Below are 14745 nucleotides of genomic sequence, written 5' to 3'. Positions count from 1 at the left end.
TTCGATATCACACTTTGGGTACGGAACGGAGGGCTTGTATGTACGGACTGTATCTCTGTATTCGTTCGGTACTAGTTAGGAAGATATGCTATGCAGAGGTCTGACATACCATTATGCAGGCATTGGTATGTGTACTTAACTAGTGACCCGTTAGTCTCACTCGATGGCACGGGCTAGTCTTACCTAGTGCCTATCGTGACTATTTTGTGTGCACACCAAGGTAGTAGTGCGAACTGGCTAGTGCCTAGACCTACCGAGAGACAGCACGAGGAGGGTCTGGGTTGTCAAGAAAGCAAACGACAGGGAAGGGGCCGCGATGGGAGTGGAGGAGCATCGGATTTCTTCACTGCCGACATTGATCCGCTTTGGCTGTGTGGCCTCATCGGTTTCCACCACAAGAAAATTGTAGAGTACATGAACTCCAGGACCCCCGAAGACACCAATCCCGAGTTCGAGTCGCTTGGCATTGCTGCGAGTCACCTTATCTCCCTCCCAGGTACTCCTGTAGGTTAGGTCACCGTCGTACCACCACTGCTGCTCTGCCCGCCGCACTCCATCGACACCGAACCCTTACCGCCCCTTTGCAGTTCTACCCCCCAATCCTTGACTCTCACGACCATGGCCAAGAAACTCATCGCCGTTGTCGGTGCTACTGGTAATCAGGGCGGTTCCGTCGCCCGCCGCTTTTTGGCCGCCGGCTACCGCGTCCGCGCCCTGACCCGTGACTCCGCCTCCCCCTCCGCCGCCGCCCTGGCCGCCCTCGGCCCCGACCTGGAACTCGTCCACGCCGACCTTGAGGATGTTGCCTCCCTAGAGGAGGCTTTCCGGGGCGCCAACGCCATCTTCAGCGTTACCAACTACTGGGAGCCCTTTTTTCGTCCCGACTGCCGCGCAAAGGCGCAAGAGCAGGGCATCTCGTGCCGAAGGTTCGCCTACGACGTCGAGTATCGCCAGGGCCGCAACATCGCCGACGCCGCCGCTACGACGGTGGAGTCGCTCGACGAGAATGGGTTTCTGGTCTCGACGCTGAGCCACGCTGGTAGGTGCAGTGGCGGGCGGTTCAAGGAGCTGTACCATTTCGATGCCAAGGCCGATATCTTCCCCGACTATGTGAATGCCAAGTATCCTGCGTTGACGGCCAAGATGTCTTGTATCCATACCGGATTCTTCTACACAAGCTATCGCATCTTGCCCAACTCGTACTTCAGAAAGGTATGCCTTGATTTCTATGCCGTTCTTTGATTTCAGATGCTGATGCTCAAGAAGAACTCCGATGGTACCTTTACCATGTCCTTCGCCACCTCTCCGGACAAGCCCGTCCCTCACTTTGCCCCGGCCAGCGACATGGGCAACTTTTCCTATGCAGTGTCCCAAATGCCGCCAGGGAAGGCTTACATGGCGGAAGGAACAACCTGCACCTGGCCGCAATTCCTCGAAACATGGGCCAAGGTTACAGGCGTCAAGGCCGACTACAAGCAGATTTCGCCCGAGGAGATGATTGAGGCTACGGGAGAGCGAGACACGGGCATCGAAGTCGCCTACATGTTTTCCTACTCGTCTGACCCTGGCTATGATGGCGGCATGGATCTCTTGACTGCGGCGGATCTTAGAAAGGTAAAGACTCCAATCAGTGGCGACGGCCCAAGAAACCGCATCATGGGACACCCCAGAACAAATAACGCTGACTGACGCAGGCTGGTATCGACTGTCCCATGACAGCTTGGGAGGAGTGGGCTAAGCAGAACGACTGGACTTCCGTTCTTGAAAAGTAATCGAGATACCAATGCAATTTGCATCTAGCCTGGTCAAGAAAATAGCCGGATTAATCTCGCCGCCCATCGTCTTTTCGTTCTCGAGAACCATACTTACTACACGCACTCTTGATTCACGAAACTCCAGGCGGACCGAAGCTCATCGTTCACAGGTTTAAGGCTACAGCCTACAGCCAATCACGATGGTGAGGCATCCTCGGACGGCCCCCAAAAGGGTTGTAGCTCGATTACCAAACGGTGTTGCGGTCGCAATGTCGAAAGCGGACCGGCGGCATGGGTTTTGGATGCCCAGCGAGGCTCAGCGTGAGCCCGTGGTTGCAAAGATAGAGTCAAGGTTAGAAAGGACACGAGGATAACGTACGGATGGATTTTCCAGAAACCAATAAACGAGCGGACCTTTCCCAGATCAGGCGGAAAACTTGAAACCGCCCTTGATCCCTCTAAATCCAGTCGGAGGAGAGCTTGGATGTCCGCACCTGCCTAGTCCAAGAGGGATTTACCTCCTACAACTGTGTTACCGCAACCATGACACGTCTGGGAAATGATGCTAGCACCAAGGTAGTCACAAAGCTCGCGGTTTACGTGAACCAACTCCTCGAGACGAACTGGGAAGGTATACATCCCGATGTCGGATTAGCACGCGATCTTCTCGAAGACGAAGCACTCTGCTTCCTCCCCCCAATCTATCGTATACTTTGAGAGCTTACGAGGAAGCTGGTATTTTCTCCGATAATGACGCCTTCGAACTCGCTGGTGGCCTTGTCGTTGGCGACCTACACGATGTGATGGTGCTTGGGGTACAGAACAGCCACGGTGCGCTCGTTGATGAGAGTGCGACAGGCGTTGCGCAAACTGCTCTCGACAGGGATGAAGACACAGTATTGCCGACCTTTGCTGTCGCGGACTGTAAGCTCGAGGATCTTGCCGTCCACGTTGATGCGCTCGATATGGGCCAGGAGGGCCCAATGCTTGCGGCGGTGGCCCTCCGTCCCCCACATGACCGAAGAAAGCTCCTCGACGCTCGGGAAGGCGCGCGAGTCTTCAAAATCGCCGACGGGGGGGGGAATCGTGTTGGGATGGTCTATCCTGTTTCTGAGGTGGCTGATAGGAAGAGGGTTAGCGGAATCTGGATAGGCAACGGGAAGAGGAACTTCGGTGACCCTGGTGCCCTGGGAAAGAGAGAAGTTCCCAGGTTTGTGATTTTCTCGGTATTCTTCGCCCCATCTTCATGGCATATCGCCAGCGAGCAGAGCAAAAAGTGCACACAACACCAAGATATTCGCTAGCAGAACATTTATGCCTCTTTCTAGCTGTGTTCTCAGGCAATCGGACAAAGCAGCTACAGTTCATTCAGGTCCAAAGATTCAACATACAGGCACGTAGTATTGGCAATCTTCAACGTTGGTTGGTCAATTATCAGTTTGGCTGCTCTACGCACAAGTGTAACCACTGTCATTCGAAGACTAGCAATCATAAGGCCACCACCCCCACACAAGCGGGATCAAGCGTCGTAAGACATGGACGTGTTAAAGCAGAAAGGTCTCTCGCCACCGTAGTTCAGCTACGTCAATCATCTGATGTCAGGCTTCCCCGGCAACTGGCAAGCCATCATGTGACTTTAGTGGCGCCATGCCTCTCTCCGACAATTCTGGATAAGAAGCGGTCAGTTACTATGTCGTTTAGTTTGAAAGAAAAGACATGGCCGAGGCTTGGTTGATCCTATCTTGTCACCGTAGGCGTGGCAGGCCTTGGGGACGCCGGGGGAGGGGGGGTTCGCAGCCACACCCCGGGTTCTCTCGGAAACTCGCATCAAGATGGTAAGGGAATAACCAGAAGGAAGGTTTACTGCCCTTTACTACTCCAGTGATACCCCCTACTGCCTACCGGGTCCCGAGGCTTAGAGTCTCAATCTTGAAGGCGTTGCCGATATTATTGTGTCAGAGAAGTTTCTCCTACATGGGTGATAGTCTCTAAGCGAATGGTGTATCTGTAGTGTATATAATCAAAACAATGTGCCTGGCGGGAGTCAAGAATATCAGGGACGTCTGGCGACACTTGGTATCAGACAAGCTCCGGTAAACAGAATATTTGTACGAATACGGAGGGAAAGCGAGGTATTCGGTAGAACAGGGTAGAATGTAGACAGGAGTCCGTGATTACCACACATATAGTGATCAAGGCATCGTCAGATAGAAACTAGAAACGTACGGAAGTTCCACTTTGGGGAAGGGGCTCCACACGGCCCGACGCCGGGGATATGTGGGGGATCTGGAGGGCGCCGAGCCCGACGCCGATCAATATAATGCTTTAACTGCTCTGCCGTCGGACTGCAGGCAGAGCCATAGTTGAATCAAATTCAAACCAACTTTAGGAGACCAGCAGGTCTTAGTAAGGTCAGTCTAGCCATTGGTAGGTATTCAACCTTGGGGTTTTCAACACAGCCTCGCATCTGGTTGAAAGGCCTTACATTCAACCAGGCGAATCGGCAGAGGTGGATGCCGACACAAAGCGCGTACGCTAAGCTACCACGTTGCGTCTTGCAATTCTCAGCTAGTCACCCATAATATTTCGGCCTCTTACGCTGCCTCTTTTGTGGCCTCCTTGGTCCCCTCCGCCGCCTCTTCTTCCTCAGGCTTCCGGGCATAGACAACGTGGCTGCAAGAGTTAAGAACAACAGTCCGTGGGAAACTCGCAATCGAACAGAAGACATACACTTTCCAGTATGCATCTTTCTGTTCCCCGGGTCTTTTCGCACGGCAGCACAGAGCGCAAGGACGTCTACCTCTGGACCAGTCCAAAGCAGGAAAGTCATGTAAGCGGTCGCTCTCTCGTTGTAGCCAAAAGCCAGATCAGGGGGTGACTTTACAAGACATAAAGAGCGCTATCAGGTTATCTGTGTTCATGTCTCGTCATTAAGATAACTGTATCCCGCCATCAGGTCAGCGATAACACATATGTAGCCATCAAGTGTCGGCACGCACTTCCGACACCCATTGAGTAGTAGGTCCGGCTATTCTCAACTTGGTGTTCCAATATGCTCGAACGTAGAGAGGCCAAAGAAGAGCTTCCATAGAGCCAACCTAACCCCGGCAGCCAGTTGACCTTCAGGCTCATAGTAAGTAGCGTGAGTTGCCGACCTTTTTCAGGACGGAGAACCCTTACGCTACCTGGCTCTGAAGCGCTGTTAACTTCTATGATCTGGACAGCACTTGATGTTAGTGTGTATCGCGGTTGTCATACCAGCGGAGAAATATGCCGTCTGCTCGGGTTGAGGTGTTTGCATTTCTGGCCAAGGTAGTATCTAGCCAAGGAAGATCAAAGGAATTCAAGTTATCTGAGACCTACCTGCAATCCAGTGCGACAACGATTGGAGTAAATGCGAAAGCCCATTGCACACGCTTCAAGTTCTGGAGAATGCTGACCGAGGTCGGATTTCGAAGAGAAACACACAATCTGTCACTTGAAAGCAATGACACCAGCTAATCATGTTGTCACTTTGGTGAAGAGGGGTTGACGCTATTTAAACCCCGACGGCGCCACGCCGTTCCTTAATTATCTCATCAAGTGGCATAGAACGCCAATTCACCACCACCACGGTCGATACTTCAATTTTGCATAGCCGACAGGTCCCAAAACGAACACGCATCAATTCCAGGGGGCTATTTATGTTGTTCAGTTGGTGTCAGGTGAGACCGGGCTGAAGCACAGCGGAGCTAGTGTCGGCAGACGGTTTAATAGATGAGGTTACTTGGTTGTCTGTAGGCCGTCGATCAATGGGGACAGCCCAGTTAATATTGATGAGCTCATGTACTTGAGAACATTGGGTTTCATTCGAGAGGAATCTTTTGCATGTATTGAATCCTAGCAAGATCGCGGCCCCGTTATTCCGGGCCCATGGATTTTCTCACAGTCATGTCTCGACCATACAGAGGTGTGATTGTTCTCATAGTCTTGTCCTCTAATTCCGGAGGTCTGGCGGGAGATAATCTCGTAGCAAGAGACCACAATAACTTGGTTTGCCTATGAATCAATCACCGGGAGGCCGCCATGTGTTATGAGAACCACCCAAGTATTATGAAATGAACCCAGACGCCGACCTCGTGTGCTTTATTACTATTTAAGCATGGGTTCTATGTGCCCTGTAGCAAAGTGTGGTATCATAAGCCGGTGAACTGAGCAAAATAACCCCCTCCCTCGAGCTTTTCCGACTGAAAACCCCAAACGACCCTTGAAATAACACGTGTGATAACATTATACCTCGCCATTTTTTTAATGAGGCATGGTGCTCCAAATGCTATGACCTTCTTCATTAGCATCGGAAAAAATAACCATCATTGTTCACCATTGGTGTTCAAAGCTCATCCTCCTCTAGTTCGAGGAGATCAAGAAGACTAGGATGAGGCTCGCCGCAGCAGGGGCAGACACCAAGCTCATCATCCTCACCCATCAAATCTTCAATTTCCTCCATGGCGTAGCCACTGGTACGACAGAATTCGGTCCACTGACGTACCTCGTCATCGCGAGACCTGGGGACCTTTTTCCAAATGGTTAGGTCCTTGCGGTTGGGTAATGACTTGGGATGACCCGTCTCCTGAGGCGCAGGCGGCATGATAGGTTCGCGGGGGTGGTGATGGCCTATATCAGAGTCCGAGTCCGAGTCAATCTCGTCGTCAGAAGAACCGTCGTTGCCTTTCTTCGACTTCATCGTCTTCCATGCCCGAACAACACGAGCACAGCTAGAGATACCCGAAAGGGGCTTCAAGGAGTTCTTCCATTGTACAAAAGAAGGAAGACCGGCAAGAAAAAGACCTTCGTCGCGCAAGAGGCCGGTGAGCTCGGCGGTCGCCTTGCTACCTGCGTCGTCAATGGGTAAGCCAGTTACCTGCAGCTCGTTGAGCGAGCAACCCAGTTCGTGAGAAGCCATGTCGTGGAGATCGCTGCCAGGCATGGGCAAGAAATCGTCCAAGAAATTCACAAGATCAATTCTGAGAGACTCCAGTCCGGGGAAGAGTCTCGGGCGGACGAGTCTCTTGTCGTGCTTGGGATCGAAGGGGGGGCGGAGAGCGCGCAAAAAATCAGTCACCTGGCCCCAGGAATAGCATCGGAAGCCACCGCGGGCGTAGGTATGCTCGTTGACGCGAGGAATTGTCCGCAGAGTGATATCGTTTTTGAGATGGGGATGGTAAGACCGCTCGAGCTTGTGCTTGCGCTTCTTGTCATCGAAGAACTGGGCAATGATGCGGAAGTTGACATGCTTGATGTTTTTACGGTACGCAAAGTCCAGATCGGCAAAGTTGCGGACGGATTCGGGAGTCGTGAAGACAAAGGAGTTCTGGCCCCACAGAATGCGACTGCCCTCACCGTTCATGGCCTTGCATGTTGCCAAAAAGTGTATGGCGATTTGGTTGCTGCGGTTCCTCTCATGATGGGTCAGGTTCTCGGGCTTGAGTTTCGACAGAGGGTCGATGATGGGGTCTTTGCATGTCAACGAGTACTTGAGGATGCGCAGCAAGACTTCGGTTGGCAGATACGGAAACTGGTGAGTCTCGGAGCTGATGGATGAACGTGTGCGCCGACCAGCAGGGCCCTGGTTTTGGTACGCCGCAGAGATGGGTGACCAGGAGATACCATTGTCGCGGAGAAGCTTCTTCAGTTTTGCGTTCTCATCGGCAAGCGCCTTGTTCTTGGATCGAAGCGGGTGATTGTAATATGCTTCAGCCTGGTCCTCTACGTCGCGACACTCCCACGGCATGATTTCCTGGACGTCGGTCAGCTCTCACACCAGATATGGCAACTGCTGGAGGCCAACGCACCACATCTCGATGCGCCATGACGGCGAAATTGAGGTGCTGGCGCCTGGAGATTTAAAGTAGTTTACAATAAAGTTAGTTGTTGGGACGACTGCGAGGAGAGGTGCGTCCGATCAATGTATTGGCGTAGCGTGATTCTTGAATCTTACAGCGAAACAAGAGTAGGTATGCCGCCGATCGATAATCCGTTGGTGTTGCGGGCAAATGAGTTCGCCTGACGTTTGAGGAAATAGAGGAAGGTGGGGAATCTCCAGAATCGGAACAGCGCTAGGCAAGGCAGGGTGTGCCGGTGACAGGTGACCGAGGTGAAGTGAGCTTGCAATGATGTGACCTACGATTGGAGTGAAAGGGTGAAACGAATGTTTTAAGAAGAATGTGGTTCGGGCGTTCGTCCTGATGTTGTGGACTGGCTGGATCGAAATGCGAGTTGTAGTGAAGAGAGTCAGTCAGCCAAGCCCAGCACAGGCCAAACTCAAGTAGGTGAGTGGGTTGGCGGTTGATTGAGAAACGGATGCAATGAGTATTTGCTGAACCAAGAACGAAGAAAGTCAGCAGCTGCTGATAGCAGTGCCGAGTAGACTGATTAACACCAGGATGTGAGTAATCAGGTCACAAAATCGTAGAAGAGGTCGAGTAGCGCCGGAAGATAATGGCAAGATTGCGCCTGAGTCGGCGTCGAGCCGATCGATAAATCCCGGATCCGCCTTCCCCGGGCGTGACTAAAGTCGCCTGGTCGTGACGGGGAGTAAGACAGCTCTGGGAGGGCAAACACGGATGTGGTTGCAATCAGCCGTATCGTCCTTCGTCCGAGAACTCGGGTTGCCGAGACAGATGACAGAGAGGGGCGAAGAAGGCGGTTGATGTAGAAGAGACAATCATAGGGGGAGAAGAGAGGGTCGAAGATGACGAAAGGGAAAGAAAGGTAAGCGATACCGTGGCGGCAGATCTGTGCAGGAGAGGACGCGGACGGGGTAAACGGAAAGTACGGGAGGCGGCGGTGCTGGTGGTGGCTACCTTACCGACCTACCTCAGTGACGGTGAGCGATTGCCCAGGCTTCAACAGCGTGGAAGCAACAGACAACAGCACCCGGGGACTTTACTTCAGCAGTAACAGCGGCAGCCGTAATGCATCCCAGTCTCAGCTGTGACGATTGCTGATGTCCGCCGAAACCCTGTTTAATAGCTTCTTTTAGGCGAAGGGAAGCTTTTTTCTTGTTTCTATCTTTCCAGGTTGGAAAACACGGCTTCTATGAATACGACGTTTCGTCAAAGGGAACGACAAACTACATGCATCAGGATGAAGAGAAGGCGCAGGGTGATGGGAGGGTAGGTACATCACGAAAGGGCAGGTGCAGCCGGTGCAGTGTACCATTATACAACCTAATCTAAGATCACCCGCAATAGGTAGTTCAATCATGGCGGGCAGGCACAGCCATGATGCCAGAAGGGGGGGGGGGGGGAATTGATTGAAGACTTCCACATCCGCAGGCAGACATAGGTAGGGTGTCATGACAGTTGGGGAAAGACAATGCATCAAGAGACAAAACGGCTGGGAAACTGACGGCTCCGGACCTTTGCCAACTTCACATGGAACGGAAAGAACTTGGGAAAGGGGGGGATGGATGGATACTAGAAGGGAACAAGGGCCGCACAGGGGTAGGTGCGCATTTGCTTTTCATGTCTTGCTCCTGCATATGCTCGAAGCTTTGCGAGGAGCAGCAGACACTTACTCTCTCCACTTCCGAAACTGTTCTTCATCAGGCTATGCCTCAGGCTATGCCTGTGGTGAAGTTCTATGGGCACGACTTTACATCAGAGAGTTTCTTAAGTTCAAGAGTGATTGGAAAGAGCTGTCGTTACGAAGGCACGAATCCGAACAAAGACAGCATCTGGCAGGCACATGAAAGAAATCAAAGGATGCGAAATACCTACGGTGTACATGACGGTACTGTACGGTGCGGAACACCTAAAGCAGCTTCCCGAGCTTCCTAGCGATCGATGTCTGGAGGCAGGATCGGATCGCGCCACCAGATAGCTTTCATAATGCGAGGTGGGCAAAATAATCAGATACCTAGGTATTGCTTGCCGGAACTGCGCCGCAAAAGGGGGCATTAGGAAGAAACGGAGCTCAGAAGAACAAAGGAGCCTCCTCTCAGATACTAGACTTTGATGAGTCGATGCTGTCATGGGCTGGGTTCGCGCCGCCTGACGCATGGCATGGGGAAGCCGCACAGATCGCGCCCTGCGATGGCCACGGGAGCTCCAACCTGTCATATCACAAAACCATCAACATGAGATTTCTACCCCTCATAGAGCAATTGCATTTCTCTCGCACGAGAGCACCTTTGTGGGAGAAGGCTCAAGCGCTAACATCCGTTTCCTCATCGCATCCTCTCCACTCACTCTTCTGTACGCCCCCCCCCTGTACTCAATGCACACCACATACGATTGAAGGCATCTTTTGGACATTGGTGGCTTTGGACAACCTCAAGCGAGGCCAACCAGACGATCGATGATGAATTATCCCCATAAAACACGTCCGTTAGGGTCTCCATTAGCCACATTTTCCACGGGTGTCGCCCCTCCCACAACGATTGCTGGGCGCCACTGTAAACCGCAGGTGCTCATCGTCCGCTTTTGACGTCATCATGTCTTGCCAATTACATGCTGCAGGTGGCTCAAGCTCTTCTCCTCTGCACGTAATATAACGTGCTTTTTTCGATGATGAAATGGTCGTGCCTGATGCAGGTAGCTATGGCAATGAGGTCAGCTCGCCTAATGGGTTCAAATAGTCCTGCGACCAAGAATTCTCGTTTATAAAAGATCCTTTTTCTTCTCGTGTTCCTCACGATTGCTTCCATCGACTGATAGAAAAATCATACAATACTTCAACGAATCTGCTCAATCTACCTCAACGTCCCAAGTACAATCACGATGTCTTTCTCCAACGCAGATACTGGCAACAAGCCCGCCGACCCCTACAAGGCAGCTAACCTCGACAATGACGTCTCCGTAAAGGAAAAGGTTGAGGACTTCGTCAAGTTCGCCGAAAAGTCTAAGTTCGGAATGATGACCACCAGAGACGCCAAATCCGGTGCTTTGGTTTCGAGAGCAATGGCTCTTGCCGCCACTGTTCGTTCATAACCGCTACGTCCTCCACGTAACACATACTAACCCCCCATTTCCTAGGAAAATGGTGGCGTCGACCTCCTCTTCCACACCAACACTGAGTCACACAAGACGGATGAGATCAACAGCGACCCTCACATCAACATAGCCTTCATCAACAGCTCCGGCGACTGGGCCTCTGTCTCGGGCATTTCTAGCATCATCACTGACCGTTCGCTGGTCAAGAAGCACTACAGCCCTACCCTTAAGGCGTGGCTGGGCGATCTTGGTGATGGTACCCACGACGGTTCTGAGAACGATCCTCGCATCGGCGTTATCCGCGTCAAGACCTCCAGCATCACGTACGCCATCAGCAACGCAACTATTGTCGGCAAGGTAGCTCAGTTGGCCGAGGGTGTTGTGACAGGTAATGCGGCGCAGGTCAATAAGTTGAGAGAGGTATCATCTCAGGAGGTCGAGCAGTACCGCTCTACTGCCTCTTCCTCTTAAGCTGAAGCGCGCATAACAGACATGTACGAATAGCAGAGTAGATGATGTTGCGGCGAACAGCATCAACCCGAATTACGGGACATGAATAATGACTATTGCTTCCCGTACTCTGCGTTCCAGCTCTTGTCGAACGTTTCCTTGTTTACCGCAAACTCACGGATATAATCGCGTTCGAGTTCGTGCGCCCTTCTTCCAAGTAGAACCATGCTATGCAGAGGGCCTCCCAGGGTCTCGTCCGAATCGCACAGCTCCTTCAACGTACCGGCGACGAACTTCTCAGTCTTGCCACCCACACGGGCTGCTCCAATAGCCAAGCTATCAGCGGTATAAGCACGCTCCTTCTTATCCTCTTCGATCTCGAGCATCTGTGCGGCGCACTGTCCGACGGTCATGTACCGCGGAGGCTGATACACTCTTCTCCCTCGAGCCATGTCCTCCAGACTTTGCTCCTTGACCTTGATGTCAAGCAATACCAGCGTGTGCAGGCCGATATCGCGGTTCTCCTTAATGCGGTCGTAGAAGGACGCTGGCTTCCACGTATCGGTGAAGAAGACCATGGACACAGTCTGGCCAAAGTTGTACAGCTGCAGGCCCGTGGCGCCGATGCCGGACATGATGGAGGCATTGGGGACGGTACGGATTGGAATCCCCAGTTCGCGCGCGCGCAGGACAAGGTCGGTGTGTGTCGTTGCGCCGAAAGGGTCGCCGACGACGCAAAAGGCGACGTCTTCGGTCTGGGCGTCGCGGAGGATCTCGTCGCTGTTGGACTCGACCATTTCGCGGTCGGCGACTACGATTTCGCGGCCATAGTAGCTTTCCTGCGGAGGGACATTTTGACATTAGGACATGCGTCATTTGGTCATGGCGATAGATGGAAAGAGAAGTGGGAACGCACCAAAACGGTCTTGTCCACGAGGAGTATGCTGGTGTAGGCTTCGAGATAAACCCTGGCGGCCTTCTTGACGACTTCGAGACCCTTGACAGTGATGTCGGTCTCGTCGGACAACCCAAGCCCAACAAGGTACAGCATCTTATCTGAGATCCTCTGGGAGCTCTGCTACTAGGGAAAGACTTGAATGATTTCGGTGAGTCGTCAAGTCGCAGGGAACACCAATGGAGTCTGGCAACTTTTCGTCTTTTTTTTTCCCCCTCCGTATGGAGGGGAAACAGGATGGAGGGGTAGGTATTCTTTTTAGCGCTGCAACCCCACCAACACCACCCCTGGACCTTGTCTCGCCTAGCCCCTCTTAAATTTCGAACCCCTGTGGTCTTATTCCGACCCCCGGCGCAACATCCCCAGGCATCAAATTTCATCATCGAACGTGTCCAGCAAGTACCCCGTCACGACTCCACGCAATTAACAAAACTCCCAATAAGATCACTTGCTGCACCTACATATTTCTGAACCTTTCACCGACATTGCCGTAACCGCCCGGAGGCAACGCCGGTTAATCGCTCACTATCGTACAATGGCCGACAAGAAAGGTAGCGCGTACGGCGCGCCAGCAGGCGACACCGACTTTCGCAAGACGTGGGACCTTGACGAGTACGCCGCCAAGGCTAAAGACCGTGAGGCCAAGGAGAAGGAGGAGTCCAAGGCGCGTTATGAGGCCAAGCTGGCCGGCAAGAAATACCACAAGCCCCTGACGGGTAACGAGACTTTCACGCAGGCGCGGCGCAACGTGCTGGACCTTAGCGCGCAAGTTGGCAAGACGCAGCTGGTGCCCGCGGGCGCAGGCGTGGGCAAGCGCGGCCGCGGCGCAGGTTTCTACTGCGAGCCCTGCGACCTCACGTTTAAGGACAACAAGCAATATGTCGAGCACATGAACACGCCGCAGCACCTGGCCAACACGGGGCAGACGAACGAGGTGCGGCGTGCGACGGCTGAGGAGGTGAGGGAGCGGATCGAGTGGCACTGGCAGCGGAAGCTTGACCTTGAGAAGGAGAAGGCGACGAGCCTGCAGGACAGGCTTGCGCTTCGAGAAGAGGAGAGCCTGAAGGAGGCCGAGGAGAGGAGGAAGAAGAGGAAGGAGGCAGACGAGAAGAGGAGGGCGGAGAAAGAGGCGGCAGAGAAGGTCAAGCTGGAGTATGGGGATGATGTGAGGATTGAGGGGGAGCATGACGAGGAGGATATGATGGCGGCGATGGGGATCACTGGATTCGGGGGGACGAAGAAAAAATGAGGCGATTTGACCCCGGGGGATTGTGTTTGGCTTGAGAGTTGTACGATGTCGCAGGATGCAAAAATGATACCCTTGAGCACGCGATGGACTGGATGGAATATTATATGCAACGGGGGCATTTCTGCCACAGGATCTCCATCCCTTGTGGTATTCCGCTAGGAATCAGTCTGGGTGTCGTCGATTCGGGTACGTTTTCACCGAGACATTGTCGGTGTACCTCGGTGAGAACGAGGTAGGCCCGCCCCGCACCTGACAAGCCCCTGCAGTCCGGGTAACCCAATACTAGCATTGGCGCCGACTTCGACCTCACTACCGCCGGACGGTTTGCCGTCCACCCTCCAACCCAAATCACACTCGCCTCGCACGCGACAGACCTCACACACCGCCTTATGTTTCCTCGCACATAGACATCCCGAAAGCAACACAAGTACGAAGAGAACAATCTCCTAGAGTTTTACACAACCGCCCTTCGAATTCCGTCGTTCCCGAACGGCCTGTCCAGTAGTCTGCGTGCGCGCGCCCACGACGACTCCTGAGTGCTACCCTCCGATCGACAAGCGGCTTCCCCAGGAATACATACCACCCTGCTAGAATAGAAGACCAAGGGTTCTTTCAGAGTCACCTGCGATACCATGGCATCGTCTTCCGCCGCAGCAGCATCGCTGCTGGGCCGACAGCTCAAGGAGATGCAGACGGGCAAGGACATACCAGGAATATCGTGCGGCCTGGTTAACGACAATAACATATTTGAGTGGGAGGTCATGCTTATGATTAGCGATGACTGCAAGTACTACGGAGGTATGATTCCTGCCCCTTTCCATTCTAGCACAACCCCGGTTGCCCACGGAACGCCTTGTGGCCATGATTCCCCTTCTGTCTGTTCGTCTGTCTACACAGTCCACTAACATCGAGCCCTCTCAACAGGAGGCAACTTCCGCGCACGTCTCGTCTTCCCTCCAAATTACCCCCTCATGCCGCCCTCCCTGACATTTCAGACGCCGATTCCGTTCCACCCCAATATCTACCCCGACGGTCGGCTGTGCATCTCGATCCTGCACCCGCCAGAGGAGGACCAGTACGGCTACGAGGCGGCCTCGGAACGGTGGAGCCCCGTGCAGAGCCCCGAGACGATCCTGCTGAGCACTATCAGCCTCTTCCACGGGCCCAACGACGAGTCGCCCGCCAACGTCGAGGCCGCGCGCATGTTCCGCGAGGAGAGGGAGGGAAAGAACAAGGACTTCCGGAGGCGGTGTCGGGCTTGCGTCCGGGAGAGCTTGGGGGAGGACTGAGGCGTTTGTGAGTCTATAGGGTGGGTATGGGGTGGGATGAACCTGGGTTTTCAACGGCGGAACTCATGAGTCC

General features: G+C 53.3%; 6 protein-coding genes across 6 annotated transcripts; 4 read left to right on the top strand and 2 right to left on the bottom strand.

Annotated features, from left to right (window-relative positions):
- Positions 1–194: 194 nt before the first annotated feature.
- On the top strand, positions 195–1863 carry LY79DRAFT_161509 (NmrA-like family protein). Its single transcript, XM_060551145.1, has 3 exons — positions 195–1212; positions 1267–1614; positions 1695–1863. The coding sequence occupies exons 1-3, from the start codon at positions 619–621 to the stop codon at positions 1770–1772; spliced, it is 1020 nt and encodes a 339-aa protein (XP_060415408.1). The 5' UTR covers positions 195–618; the 3' UTR covers positions 1773–1863.
- A 4260-nt stretch (positions 1864–6123) lies between these two features.
- Positions 6124–7590, bottom strand: LY79DRAFT_589346 (uncharacterized protein; the record flags this gene model as incomplete). The annotated part of the gene is given in 2 exon segments (XM_060561021.1): positions 6124–7545; positions 7555–7590. Coding segments are annotated over 2 exon segments (1458 nt in total).
- A 2926-nt stretch (positions 7591–10516) lies between these two features.
- LY79DRAFT_512921 (pyridoxamine 5'-phosphate oxidase) lies at positions 10517–11200 on the top strand (the record flags this gene model as incomplete). The annotated part of the gene is made up of 2 exons (XM_060554436.1): positions 10517–10714; positions 10772–11200. 2 exons carry the CDS (start codon positions 10517–10519, stop codon positions 11198–11200), a joined length of 627 nt encoding a protein of 208 aa, XP_060415406.1.
- On the bottom strand, positions 11010–12449 carry LY79DRAFT_161427 (diphthine synthase). The gene is made up of 2 exons (XM_060551144.1): positions 12096–12449; positions 11010–12018 (listed from the first exon to the last, which is right to left on the bottom strand). The coding sequence occupies exons 1-2, from the start codon at positions 12228–12230 to the stop codon at positions 11293–11295; spliced, it is 861 nt and encodes a 286-aa protein (XP_060415405.1). The 5' UTR covers positions 12231–12449; the 3' UTR covers positions 11010–11292.
- Positions 12450–12669: 220 nt separating this feature from the next.
- LY79DRAFT_589343 (uncharacterized protein) lies at positions 12670–13383 on the top strand (the record flags this gene model as incomplete). The annotated part of the gene is made up of 1 exon (XM_060561020.1): positions 12670–13383. One exon carries the CDS (start codon positions 12670–12672, stop codon positions 13381–13383), a length of 714 nt encoding a protein of 237 aa, XP_060415404.1.
- Positions 13384–14015: 632 nt separating this feature from the next.
- LY79DRAFT_513165 (ubiquitin-conjugating enzyme) lies at positions 14016–14672 on the top strand (the record flags this gene model as incomplete). The annotated part of the gene is made up of 2 exons (XM_060554456.1): positions 14016–14181; positions 14308–14672. 2 exons carry the CDS (start codon positions 14016–14018, stop codon positions 14670–14672), a joined length of 531 nt encoding a protein of 176 aa, XP_060415403.1.
- Positions 14673–14745: the final 73 nt, after the last annotated feature.

This window comes from Colletotrichum navitas, assembly GCF_030913465.1.
Source record: "Colletotrichum navitas strain CBS 125086 chromosome Unknown LY79scaffold_21, whole genome shotgun sequence".
NCBI classification, from domain to species: Eukaryota; Fungi; Ascomycota; class Sordariomycetes; order Glomerellales; family Glomerellaceae; genus Colletotrichum; species Colletotrichum navitas.
This window is presented reverse-complemented; position numbering and strand designations above follow the sequence as displayed.

Excerpts from the sequence above, each read along its gene's own strand:
- LY79DRAFT_161509 (XM_060551145.1), top strand. The coding sequence starts at position 619 with ATGGCCAAGAAACTCATCGCCGTTGTCGGTGCTACTGGTAATCAGGGC. Across the intron at positions 1,213-1,266 it reads CCAACTCGTACTTCAGAAAG|AACTCCGATGGTACCTTTAC; the intron begins GTATGCCTTGAT and ends ATGCTCAAGAAG. Across the intron at positions 1,615-1,694 it reads CTGCGGCGGATCTTAGAAAG|GCTGGTATCGACTGTCCCAT; the intron begins GTAAAGACTCCA and ends TGACTGACGCAG.
- LY79DRAFT_161427 (XM_060551144.1), bottom strand. The coding sequence starts at position 12,230 with ATGCTGTACCTTGTTGGGCTTGGGTTGTCCGACGAGACCGACATCACT. Across the intron at positions 12,019-12,095 it reads TCGTGGACAAGACCGTTTTG|GAAAGCTACTATGGCCGCGA; the intron begins GTGCGTTCCCAC and ends GTCCCTCCGCAG.